Source organism: Rana temporaria, chromosome 6 (genome assembly GCF_905171775.1).
Source record: "Rana temporaria chromosome 6, aRanTem1.1, whole genome shotgun sequence".
Classification (NCBI taxonomy): Eukaryota; Metazoa; Chordata; class Amphibia; order Anura; family Ranidae; genus Rana; species Rana temporaria.
Genome location: NC_053494.1, coordinates 115,868,039 through 115,881,143, shown reverse-complemented (window position 1 = coordinate 115,881,143; position 13,105 = coordinate 115,868,039). Strand labels below are relative to the sequence as shown.

The window sequence follows — 13,105 nt, the reverse complement described above, 5'->3', positions numbered from 1 at the left end:
TGTGTACAGGGCATTAGGAATGATGAAGTATTATTGGTTATAATCAGGTTCAGGTTCATGATTAGGACCCCCCTCTGGGTGTTTGCGTTTAGGCTTGGCCAGGGTTAAGCCTAGGTGACATATGGATGTTGGACTCGGCACATTGCATACACATATCTGGCGTCTTAGATAAATAATTTTAGCCATTAATGAATTATTCCGTTTTATTCACTTGCTGATTTTATTCAATTCATTCCAGTGTGCACAGAGCACAATGCTGTAGCCATAATAATGTTACATTCATCTGATACTTGTCTTACTAACTACAGTAAGGTGTATTTTGATTGGTTGCTGGGGGTTGGTGCTTTATTGAATAAGGTCTTAGGTCATTATTCCTTTCGGTCCCTCATAAGCCTAAAACAGAGGCATAATATTGGACATGGGAGTTGGATAAGGAAACAAACCTATAGATTGAATAGGCTTTCGCCCTCCAATAGTGGTCTGTCATGGTAGAAAGAACAGCTGAGTATTCTGGGATTATACATCTGTCAGCGAGAGCGAAATGTCATCATGTGACTTGACGCACGCAGCATGGTGTCTTATTGCTGCTCCCTTTTATTTAAAGGACCAAATGAAAAGTCGCTCGTCTTCACTCAGTAATATGTGCTTTTTTTTATTTCACACCAAAAAATTAGGAACTCCTTGCTATCCTTAATATAAGTAAGGTTTTCTCTGGTTCAAATCCACAGTTATAACATGCTGAGCAGGAAATGCGGCCTTCCAGAAAACAAATGCAAATATACCTAAAAGTTAAAGTTCAACTTCAGACAGATAAAAAGAACACAAATGCTCTGTATTCGTTAATACTCAGTATATACATCTGGCAACCTCCTGCCCTTTACAGCAGAGCTCAGAGTGGGAAAGGGAAAAGAAGCACTAAGAACCAATCGGGTATGCTGCAGTATTCATGTGCTAAGGAGTTTGCTGATAGAGGGAGAGATCAGAGTGACAGGGATGAGCTCATCATTGTACTGCTTTTCCTTCACTGTCCATAAACAAAATATTGTCTAATGAGCGTAGCCTGATGGGAGCGTAGTGTGATGGATTACTCACTCATCAGATGGGGATGACACAAAAGTGACTAATGGCTGTCACATTCACATTGCGATGATTCTTTTGTTTTTCTATACTGTGCGCAGAGGAAAGATTATAGTAAAATGTGTGCTTCACTGCCCAGTTACAGGCTGGGGACAGGGACAGGACCGAATCGTATTACTTAAAGTGCTTATAAAGGCTGAAGGTTTTTTCCCATCATGCATAGAATGGCATCATAGGGCGCAGTTTATTTGTGCACATGGGCTCGTGGCCACCCCTCCCCCTTTTTCTCCCTCTTTTCCTCCTGAGGAGTAATATAAATAAAGTAAAAACGTCCAGTGTACATTTCAATTTAGTTTTAGTCTTATGCTGCGTACACACGTCCGTTTTTCATGATGTGAAAAATTAAATTTTTTTTAATTGGTCATTAAAAACGATCGTGTGTAGGCTCCAGAGCATTTTTCTCGACGAGAAAAATTAGCATAAAAAATTTAGAACATGCTCTATTTTTTTCCGTCGTCGTTTTTCACATTGACGTTTTTCTCGTTGTGAAAAATGGTCGTGTGTAGGCTTTAACGATGCAGAAATAAACGCGCATGCTCAGAAGCAAGTTATGAGAAGAAAAATTTGCATAATCAGCCCAAAGGGTGGCGCCATTCGAATGGAACATCCCCTTTATAGTGCCATGTTGTACGTCACCGCGCTTTGCGCCAGCATTTTTTATCACGATCGTGTGTATGCAAGGCAGGCTTGACAAGAATCACGTCGAGAAAAACATCGTTTTTTTTCCATGACATTAAAAACAGTTGTGTGTACACGGCATTAGTCTTTTGACTAAAATGGCATTTTAGTCTTAGTCCCATTTTAGCCATCTGCAATTGTTTTAGTCGTATTTAGTCTACTAAATCTCCAGTACATTTTAGTCAACTAAAACTAATTTTAGTCGCCCAAAATCATAGGTGTAGTAACATTGTAATGTATTATTTAAGCATTTCTCTACAATTTCCAAATTCATTATATACTGCTGGAGTGAAAAATCGAATAGGTTATTATTTATGGTATTAAAGTGATTCTACAGCCTCGTTTGTTTTTTTAAATAACAATCATGTTATACTTATCTGCTCTTTGCACAGAGCAGCCTAGATCCTCTTCTCAAGCTCCTCTTCACTGCTCTTGGCCCCTCCCTCATTTGAGTGCCCCCTCAGCCAGCAGCTTGCTATAAGGGGCACCCAGCTGAGTCAGAGCTCCGTGTATCTATTCAGACACTGAGCCCCGTCCCCTCTCTTCCCTGATTGGCTGACTGACTTTTACAGCCGCGGGAGCCTATGGCGCCGCTGCTCTGTCTCAGCCAATCAGGAGGTGTGTCCTGGATGGCTGAGGTGATCGTGGACATTGCTGGAGAGAGATGGGGCTTAGATAGGTAATTAGGGAGGTGCTGGGGGGGGGGGGGGGGGCTGCTACACACAGAAGGTTTTTTATTTTAATGCATAGAATGCCTTTACAACTCCTTTAAGATTTGAACATGCACTACAGTCCAGTGAGAATATTGACATCAAATTTCAATCTAGTTTTAGCAATCATTTTTTGACTAAATGCCATTTTAGTTTTAATCGTATTTTAGTCTTTTCAATTGTTTTCGTTTTAGTCGTATTTTAAACAACTAAAATAGCATTAATTTAGTCTAAGAAAATGTTTTAATCAACGGAATTAACACTGCTGGCAAGGGGGAGGAGCCAGGAGCGCCAGGGGAAGGTGGAAGAAAATGATCCAGGTTGCTCTGTGCAAAACCACTGCACAGAGCAGGTAAGTATAACATGTTTCTTATTTAAAAGAAAAAAAATGAATAAACCTTTTAATATCACTTGGCCAACCAAAATGTGCTATGTGGCAGAGCTTTGTAAATCTGAGGACTGGATGAACAGAAATACGAATCAGTTGGCAGATAAAACAGCTTTCATATATGTGTTACATCTGCGTATTTCGCTGTTTGTCTGTAGTTTAGCTTTAAACACACCGGAGTACCTTGCAACATTTTTATCACGGTTTGTCATTTTTTTGAGTTTTCTGTGGTTGTACTGTATGTTTATTTTAAATTCGGGTGCCTGAACTACCCCCAGTGGTGGCATTATAAAGACAAGGGGCCAGATCCACAGAGAGAGTACGCCGGCGTATCTACTGATACGCCGGCGTACTTTCAAATTTCCCGCGTTGTATCTTTAGTTTGAATCCTCAAACCAAGATACGACGGCATCTGGGTTTGATCCGACAGGCGTATGGCTTCGTACGCCTTCGGATCATAGATGCAATACTTCGGCGTCCGCTGGGTGGAGTTTGCGTAGTTTTCTGCGTCGGGTATGCAAATTAGCTATTTCCGACAATCCACGAACGTACGCTCGGCCGTCGCATTTTCTTACGTCGTCTCTAGTCGGCTTTTTCCGGCGTATAGTTTAAGCTGGTATTTTGCGGCGTATAGTTAGACTGGCCATGTTAAGTATGGCCATCGTTCCCGCGTCGAAATTTGAATTTTTTTTTTGCGTAAGACGTCCGTGAATAGGGATGGACGTAATTCACGTCTAAGTAAAAAAAATGACGTTGTTGCGACGTCATTTAGCGCAATGCACTGCGGGAAATTTAGGGATGGCACATGCGCAGTTCATTCGGCGCGGGGAAGCGCTTCATTTAAATGAAACACGCCCCCTACTCGCCGATTTGAATTACGCGCCGAGAGATACACTACGCCGCCGTAACTTACGGCGCAAATTCTTTGTGGATTCAAAGAATTAAAAAGTAAGTTACAGTGGCGTAGCGTATCTCGCATACGCTGCGCCTATCTATATGTATGTGGATCTGGCCCAAGGTGTTTGCAGCAGCTATGTACTTTGTATTTGCTGTTGTGGTAACAGAACATGCGGATTAATCTTCCTTCTGGCATATTTTTTTTTCTCCAGCTGCTCAGAGTGAAGAGCGTTTGTGCGCCTACAAAGATCCCAACCAGCAGGACCAGGGAGTCAGCGAAAGTCAGATATCCCCGGAGAATGGCACCGTGGAGTGTTCCAAGGGAAGCACCTGCTTTGGCTTATGGGAAAAAACCAGGGATGGGGAAATCAATCTCGTCAAGCAAGGCAAGTTAAAAATTATCTGGATATAGATTTACAATCAATTGTGTTTATAATGTATTATTTTGCATAAAAGTGAAAGTGCACAAGTCATATGTTTTTTTGCATAGGTGTGCACCCCAATGCACATGTGCATGTGTGTACAAGTATATATACTGACAGTGTCAGTAGGGCAGTGGATGGTGTCTGTATTATTTTAAATGTATTTTATTATTTTTTACAGTTTTATTTTTTTCATTATTTTTGTACAATATTATTATTTTTTAGGTGCCCCATAAGGTATCTAAACAGGGGGAATGTGCACCACATATTGTGATAAGGGTGTGCCCAGGCACACCTGGCACACCCTGTGCGCATGTCTATGGTGTTGGGCACATCTTAACTGGATGCTATAGCCCTTCTTTCCAAACTAAAATCAACCAGTTACAACACAGACATATCTTGCAGGGTAACCATTATTTTTATACTTCCTGAATAAATGGATTAAAGGGGTTGTAAAGGTTTGTTTTTTATTTTCTAACTAGGTTCCTTTAACCACTTCATTACTGGGCACTTAAACCCCCTTCCTGCCCAGAACAATTTTCAGCTTTCAGCGCTGACGCATTTTGAATGACAATTGCGCGGTCATACAACACGGTACCCAAATTATATTTTAAACATTCTTTTTCCCCACAAATAGAGCTTTCTTTTGGTGGTATTTGATCATCTCTGCGATTTTTATTTTTTGCGCTATAAACAAAAAAAGACAGAAAATTTAGAAAAAAAAACACAATATTTTTTACTTTTTGTTATAATAATATCCCAATTTAAAAAAAAAAAAAATTCCCTTTAGGCCGATACGCATTCTTCTACATATTTTTGTTAAAAAAAATTTGTTTACTAGTAATGGCGGCGATCTGCGTTTTTTTTTTGTCAGGCCTGCGTAATTGCGGCGGACGTATCGGACACTTTTGACACAATTTTGGGACCATTCACATTTATACAGCGATCAGTGCTATAAAAATGCACTAATTACTGTATAAATGTGACTGACAATGAAGGGGGCTAGGGGGTGAGGTAGGGGCCATTCACTAAAAATTTTGCCCCCCCCCATTACATAATTAAAAAAATGTTCTACATTAAACCTTATTTGCCATGTAGTTGCCCACCCCATTAACCACTTAAGGACCGACGCACGACGATATACGTCGGCAGAATGGCACGGCTGGGCACAGGGACGTATATATATACGTCCCCTTTAAGAGCCCAGCCATGGGTCGCTAGCGCGCTGCCGATGGCGCGCTCGCGACCCGGTCTAAAGCTCCGTGACCGCGCCCGCGGACCCAATCGCCGCAGGTGTCCCGCAATCGGGTCACAGTAGCTGAAGAACAGGGAGAGGTGAGTGTAAACAAACCTTCCCCGTTCTTCTCTGTGGCAATGTCAGTGATCGTCTGTTCCCTGATATAGGGAACGACGATCACGGACGTCCAGCCCTGCCCCCCTACAGTTAGAAACACACATGAGGTCACACTTAACCCCTTAGTGCCCCCTGGTGGTTAACCCCTTCACTACCATTGTCATTTTTACAGTAATCAGTGCATTTTTATAGCACTTTTCGCTGTGAAAATGACAATGGTCCCAAAAATGTGTCAAAAGTGTCCGATGTGTCCGTCATAATGTCGCCGTCACAAAAAAAATTGCTGATCGCCGCCATTAGTAGTAAAAAAAAAAAATTATTGATAAAAATGCCATAAAACTATCCCCTATTTTGTAAACGCTATTAATTTTGCGCAAACCAATCGATAAACGCTTATTGCTATTTTTTTTTTTTTTTACCAAAAATAGGTAGAAGAATACGTATCGGCCTAAACTGAGGCAAATTTTTTTATATATATATATATATATTTTTGGGGAATATTTATTATAGCAATAAGTAAAAAATATTGGGCCAGATTCAGGTAGGAGATACAACGGCGTATCTCCAGATACGCCGTCGTATCTCTGAGTGTGAGGTGTCGTATCTTGGCGCCTGATTCAAAGAATCAGATACGCCAGAATTTGTCTAAGATACGACCAGCGTAAGTTTCCTACGCCGTCGTATCTTAACTGCATATTTACGCTGGCCGCTAGGGGCGTGTACGCTGATTTACGCCTAGAATATGTAAATCAGCTAGATACGCCGAACGTACGCCCGGCCGTCGCAGTACAGATACGCTGTTTACGTAAGGCTTTTTCCGGCGTAAAGTTACCCCTGCTGTATGAGGCGCAGCCAATGTTAAGTATGGACGTCGGGCCAGCGTAGAATTTTCCGTCGATTACGTTGTTTGCGTAAGTCGTTCGCGAATAGGGCTGGGCGTAATTTACGTTCACGTCGAAAGCATTGGCTTTTTGCGGGTTAATTTGGAGCATGCGCACTGGGATACTTTCACGGACCGCACATGCGGCGTTCGTAAAAAGTGTCATTTACGTGGGGTCACGATGATTTTGCATAAAACACGCCCACATCTTACAGATTTGAATTAGGCGGGCTTACGCCGGCCAATTTACGCTACGCCGCTGCAACTTACGGAGCAAGTGCTTTGTGAATAATGCACTTGCCTGTCAAAGTTGCGGAGGCGTAGCGTAAATAGGATTCGTTACGCCCGCATAGAGTTACGCGCTCCCTACCTAAATCTACCCCAGTGCATTTTTTTCAAAATTGTTGCTCTATTTTTGTTTATAGCGCAAAAAATAAAAACCGCAGAGGTGATCAAATACCACCAAAAGAAAGCTCTATTTGTGGGGAAAAAAGGACGCCAATTTTTTTTGGGGGCCACGTCGCATGACCGCGCAATTGTCAGTTAAAGCAACGCAGTGCCGAATCGCAAAAAGGGGCAAGGTCCTTAACCTGCATATTGGTCCAGGTCTTAACCGGTTAATTTGTTCAGATCTTCTTGCAAGGTTTCCACCATAATACTATAATCATACGAACTGCTGCCATTGCCATCTAAAGTTGGCACGTAAATTATATACACATTTATTTCCACATCCAGGCAGCACTGGGCCCTAGTATAGTTGCATGGTCTCTTGTGGCTGTGGTCGTGCCCTTGTTGTAAATGGATGATATGGTTTATCCTTTACCACTAGTCTTCAATAAAGGTTTACACCCCTTTGTTTAGCCCAATCCATCCACCAATAAAATGGTCATAACTGTGATTCTTCTAAGCAGGGTTTTCTAAAGTGGTTCTGAGGTAAAAATGTTTTAGTAATTTTTTCATCTTTCCATCTATTAAATCTTCTGCCCTTGTTGTTTTAACTTTGAATAGTAAAACATTGCTTTTCTGCCAGTAAATACCTTATACAGCCCACTTCCTGTTTCTTGTCTGGTCATTAGTACGGAATCACAGTATATTTAAAATATGCAAAGTGGTTGGAGGGAAGCTTCAGAATGGCAAAGATGTTTTTATTACAAATAATGTGAGCAGACTTCCTGCCCCACTAACTAACTGTTCTACCCACCTTGCTTGAGACACTGAGAGTAATGGGAGCCATAGACTTCTGCTTCTCTCAGTCAAATACCTGTGAGGAAGAAGTGGGGGCATGGCTTACTTGGTGCTGTATGTGTCAATGGAAACACAAAGCCCAGCTTGGAAGGAGGTGTGCACTGGTGCCTCTTTAGCACCTGGAGAAAGAAGGAGCAAACAGCACCAGCTAGGGACTACCAAAGGGGAAGTGAGGGGCTGCTCTATGCAATATTGCATTGTTGGTTTTTGTCATTTAGCTGGCCATTCAGATGTACAGGACACTAAACAGACAAACAGCATGCCTGTATTGGGTAGTTTGTTCAGTCACCACACTCCCCCCAACCAATTATAGCCTGCCTCTAGTACATACCCCCTTCCCAATCGCAGCCTGCCTCTTGAACACATCCCCTGATCAAGCATAGTCTGCATCTTGCCTCAGGCTTAACAGACTATGGAATACAGGCACTCTGTGTGTCTGCACAGTGTCCTGTAACCCTGCCCCTGTCCCCTTCTATCAGGAAAAAAAGATGCATGTTCACATGAAGAGTACTTTGTAAAAAGGCAAGAAAGATCATTTCTGAAACTAAGCAAAAGCAGTTATGGCGCCTGTGTTCCGTCAAAATAGCTACTTCGTCGAGATCTCCAATCGCATCACTTCCGGTTACTGTAAACCATCAGTAATTGGAGATTGGGACGAATGCTAACTAACAAAATGGCCGCCTCTGAGGCAGCAACAACTTTTTTTTCTTCTTACCCGCTGTTCCTGCGAAACAGCAAACCGTTTGTGTACTGAAGTGTACACGGTTACCGGGTGTTGTATCAAAACAGCAACTCCCCAAAATCTCCAATTACTGATGGTTTAAAGTAGGGGTGCCCGACCCTTTGAAGGCCGAGGGCCACTTAAGCGACATAGTAACCAGTTGTGGGTTCAATGAGCAGAGTGGGCAGATGACAGGTCTGTGTCCAGTCTGCATATGCAAAGCAGACACAGCCCAATCTACTCTGAGCCCTCCGATCCAATCAGATGGAAGGGGACAGATCCACTTCTGTTTGTTTTTTTTAGCAGATCGGATTGGAGGTAGGCAAGTGTAAACGGACAAAAGTCTGTTTACATGTGCCGCTCCATAGAGGTGAATGGAGGGTCCGATTGGGTCGGACCGAGCGTGTGAAAGGGGCCTAAGGCTGCTTTTACACTGATGGTCTGCGGTCTACCCACACCGTGGGTGCGGCGCAGTTTTCCTGCTGGTTAGCTGCACTTTGCAATTGACGTCTCTTATCTCCTGCAGGTGTGGTGCACTTTCTGAAAAGCCGCTTGCTTCTTCTACCGCCGGCTTCATTCACAACACTGAAGCTCTGTGATGGCAGGAAGGCAACTTGCTATCTAGGCTTGGCAACCAGCCATGCCAGAGCAGGAGGTTAGGGGCCACATCAGAGGGCTCCGCGGGCCACTGGTTGGGCACCCCTGGTTTAAAGTAACCAAGTGACGTAATTGGAGATCTCAGTGAATTGGCCATTTTGACTGAACAACTGCACAGTTATAACTATCAACTCAATTGTCTATAACATTATATGTTCACTACTAGAAAGCCAAAACAAGTCACAGATGTAATCTATTTTTTCTTCTGGCATGTTCTTCTGGAATGTGGTGTTGTATTTTGAATTGTTCACTTAAAGGGGTTGTAAAGGTACAATTTTTTCCCCCTAAATAGCTTTCTTTACCTTAGTGCAGTCCTTCACTAAGGACTAATGTCCTTATTTCTTCTGAGAAACCCTCACTTCCTGTTCTTCTGTCTGTAACTCCACACAGTAATGTGAGGATTTCTCCCTGGTGTGGAGTGTCGTGCTCGCCCCCCTCCCTTGGACTACAGGAGAGTCAGGACACTCTCTACATTGCAGATAGTGAAAGGAGCTGTGTGTTAGAGGGTTATCTGACTCTCCTGTAGTCCAAGGGAGGGAGCGAGCACGACACTCCACACCAGGGAGAAATCCTCACATTACTGTGTGGAGTTACAGACAGAAGAACAGGAAGTGAGGATTTCTCAGAAGAAATAAGGACACTAGTCCTTAGTGAAGGACTGCACTAAGGTAAAGGAAGCTATTTAGGGGGAAAAATTGTACCTTTACAACCCCTTTAATTTATTGTTGCTTTTGCACATACCTCATTGCTTTGCATTTATTTTGGTATAGTCCATAAAAACATCTTCATTTTCCTTGTAAGCACCTGAAAAGATACTCAATTTGTCATCTTTGTAAACTAAACCTATATCACCCCTAAATGAGCTGAAATGATTTTTCTTTTTATCTTGCTTGGAGATACACCATTCTCTGAGAGCTCACTGTTTTGTTTTTATATTTCCAGGTTGCTGGTCCTACATAGGTGACCCACATGACTGTAACCATGAAGAATGTGTGGTAACTACTACTCCACCACTCATACAGAATGGGACGTACCGCTTTTGTTGCTGCAGCGCAGACATGTGCAATGTGAACTTCACCGAAAATTTCACACCTCCAGACCCTACTGACACAACTCCTTACAGTAAGTAAACAGCAGTGCAGCAAAACCAAATAAAATGACCACTTTTCATTTGGTAGTGGAAGACCGACTGAATATGTATTCCATGCAATGTAGAACCATATTCTGAAATATATAGGACCTATAGGCCAGATTCACGTAGAATCGCGGCGGCGTAACGTATCGTAGATACGTTACACCGCCGCAAGTTTTTATCGCAAGTGCCTGATTCACAAAGCACTTGCGATGAAAACTACGCCCGCGGCCTCCGGCGCAAGGCAGGCCAATTCAAATGGGCGTGTGCCATTTAAATTAGGCGCGCTCCCGCACCGGACCTACTGCGCATGCTCCATTTCCTAACTCCCGCCGTGACGTAATTTTTTCGAACGGCGACGCGCGTAGCGTACTTCCGTATTCCCGGACGTGTTACGCAAACAACGTTAAATTTTAAATTTCGACGCGGGAACGACGGCCATACTTTAGACAGCAATACGTTTGCTGACTAAAGTTAGGGCACCTAAAACGACGACTAACTTTGCGACGGGAAACTAGACTAGCGGCGACGTAGCGAACGCGAAAATCCGTCGGGGATCCGCCGTAACTCCTAATTTGCATACCCGACGCTGGTTTACGACACAAACTCCCCCCAGCGGCGGCCGCGGTACTGCATCCTAAGATCCGACAGTGTAAAACTATTACACCTGTCGGATCTTAGGGATATCTATGTGTAACAATAGAAACAGGGATACGATGGCGTATCAGGAGATACGCCGTTGTATCCCTTTTGTGAACCTGGCCCTATGTTTCAACATGTGCAACTGAATGTGGAGCTAATGTTTTTGGCTATATACAGCAGTTCGATACAAACTACACTCCTACGAGCACAACATAATTATAGCTATTACTATAATGTTAATTTCACACTGGTAGGACCAGGGTAGAAGGGGGATGAGAGAGGAGGACAGCTGTGTCTGACTCAGCAGACCAATCTGCACAGATACTGCCAGACCTCCCCTGTGCCCTGACCTTAATTTCTAAATTTTCCATAAAAAAACAATCTGGGAAATTAACTAAGCTTCCTACACCCTTATAATGGTGCAAGAAACTGTCAGGAGTGATGTGAGCCACATTAACAAAGCAGATAGACCTGCTTAAAGGAAAAGTCCAGCCTGAGCTTTTTAGGCTGGACGACTTCTATGGGTCACAGGAGTGCAATTCGCTTTGCACTCCTGTGACCCGTTTTCAGTGGAGAGCGGTCTGAAGTCCGCTCTCCGCTGACGTCACTGCCATCACTTGGGTTATCGCGCCATCACAACCTCCAAGTTGGGATCCGCCAGTTGCCCTGATTGATGGCAGTCTCAGCGTCTCCACGAGCCACTGAGACGGCCACTCTCCACCCCTCCACAGCTCATCGCTCCAATGAGCACTGAGAAGTAGTGCAGAAGCCATGCTGACTGATAGTCGGCATTGCTCTGCTCGGGGAGGAATGAGAACTGAGCCATCTGCAGTGTTTGGTGGCTCGGTTCTCAGTGCAGAGGCGCCGGGGGACAGATGCAGCATCAGGCTGATGCTGCATCCACCTAGGTAAGTATGGAAAATGTACTTACATTAAATGTAACCATATTGCTACACTTAGAGGCTCCTCTCTTCTTTTTTATACTCAGTCGTGACATGACACTACGCTTGTATATCAAGCAAGGCCAACATCAGGGGGGTACAGGCATTACACCTGTAAGGGGCCTGATGGTCCCCAGGGTCCCTTACAGGCCCGACCGGCCCCCCACACGTTTTTTTTTTTTGCATTACACCTGTAAGGGGCCCGATGGTCCTCCAGGGGGGCCCTGCCTAAAGCTGTGTAAGGGGCCCCAAAATTTGTGATGGCTGCCCTGATATCAATGTAAAATGTATTAAAACATTTTGCTTGTCTTGCAAAATGCTCTCAAACCAAGTTACTCTCAAACCAAGGTTTTACTGTATTTCTCTTTTAAGGTCTATCTGTGCCACGTACGCCAGTTTCTATTTCAGATTGAAATTTAAACTAACGCAGGTATGCCCCTAATTAACAGAAGGATTGTAGCAGTTTACCATGTAGAAAACTGCTGCAGACTCCTAAGACCCCTTTCACACTGAGGAATTTTTCAGGCGGTACAGCAAATCTGACGGTATAGCGCCGCTGTTTTTAGCGGCGTTATACCACCACCGCGGCTCCCGCCCCAGTGTGAAAGGGGCCTAACAGGTGTGACCCTGTCGTATGTTGACAGCTCACATCACTCTCTCTGCTAAAACCTCCTCCTCCCTCCTGCTCTGGGATGAGGGGGGTAGTGATATTGCAGCTCCAGCTATATATTCTCTGTCTGTATTTGTCAGAGATAGAGGGCAAAGAACTGATTGCACATAAGTAATGCACCCCTTTGTTCATCTGCTCCATTTTTATATTTAGAAGAGTGGTGCAAGCATTGTACTTGCACCACTCCTTGTTAATTCCTACCATTCATATTCTGCAGGAAAAAGAGCAATGCCATGTGATGCCATGTTACCCACATAATGCATAGCCCTGGTGCTGAGAATGTGTAAATTCCAATAAATACAGTTAATTTCCAACAGACTCTGAAGCAGGTGCCCCAACTGAAAGTCACAGGAGCCTGCTAGACATATGTCCACAGTGTATGTTCTAATTAATTTTATTCAAAGATTTGATTTCAGCATCTGAACAGCTAAGGCTCCATTCACACTTGTACAACTCCAAAGTGCAACTTTGGCGCAACTTTGGTTGGGTGCGACTTGGATACCACTTTGGCTTTGACCAGTGATAATGGACAACTGTTGCCCTGTATAACATTCAGGTATGACTTTCATGCAACTGTGAGGGTTAACATTGAAGTCTATGACCCTGAAGTTGCATGAAAGTTGGACCAAAG

The 13,105-nt window shown here is 43.6% G+C and overlaps 1 protein-coding gene across 1 annotated transcript in view; it reads left to right on the top strand.

Annotated features, from left to right (window-relative positions):
* BMPR2 (bone morphogenetic protein receptor type 2) overlaps positions 1-13,105 on the top strand; it is a 220,220-nt gene that overhangs the window by 95,905 nt on the left and 111,210 nt on the right. Inside the window, exons 2-3 of the mRNA XM_040357231.1 lie at positions 4,023-4,196; positions 10,032-10,211. Coding sequence (XP_040213165.1) covers positions 4,023-4,196; positions 10,032-10,211 — 354 coding nt within the window. The remainder of the gene's footprint in view (positions 1-4,022; positions 4,197-10,031; positions 10,212-13,105) is intronic.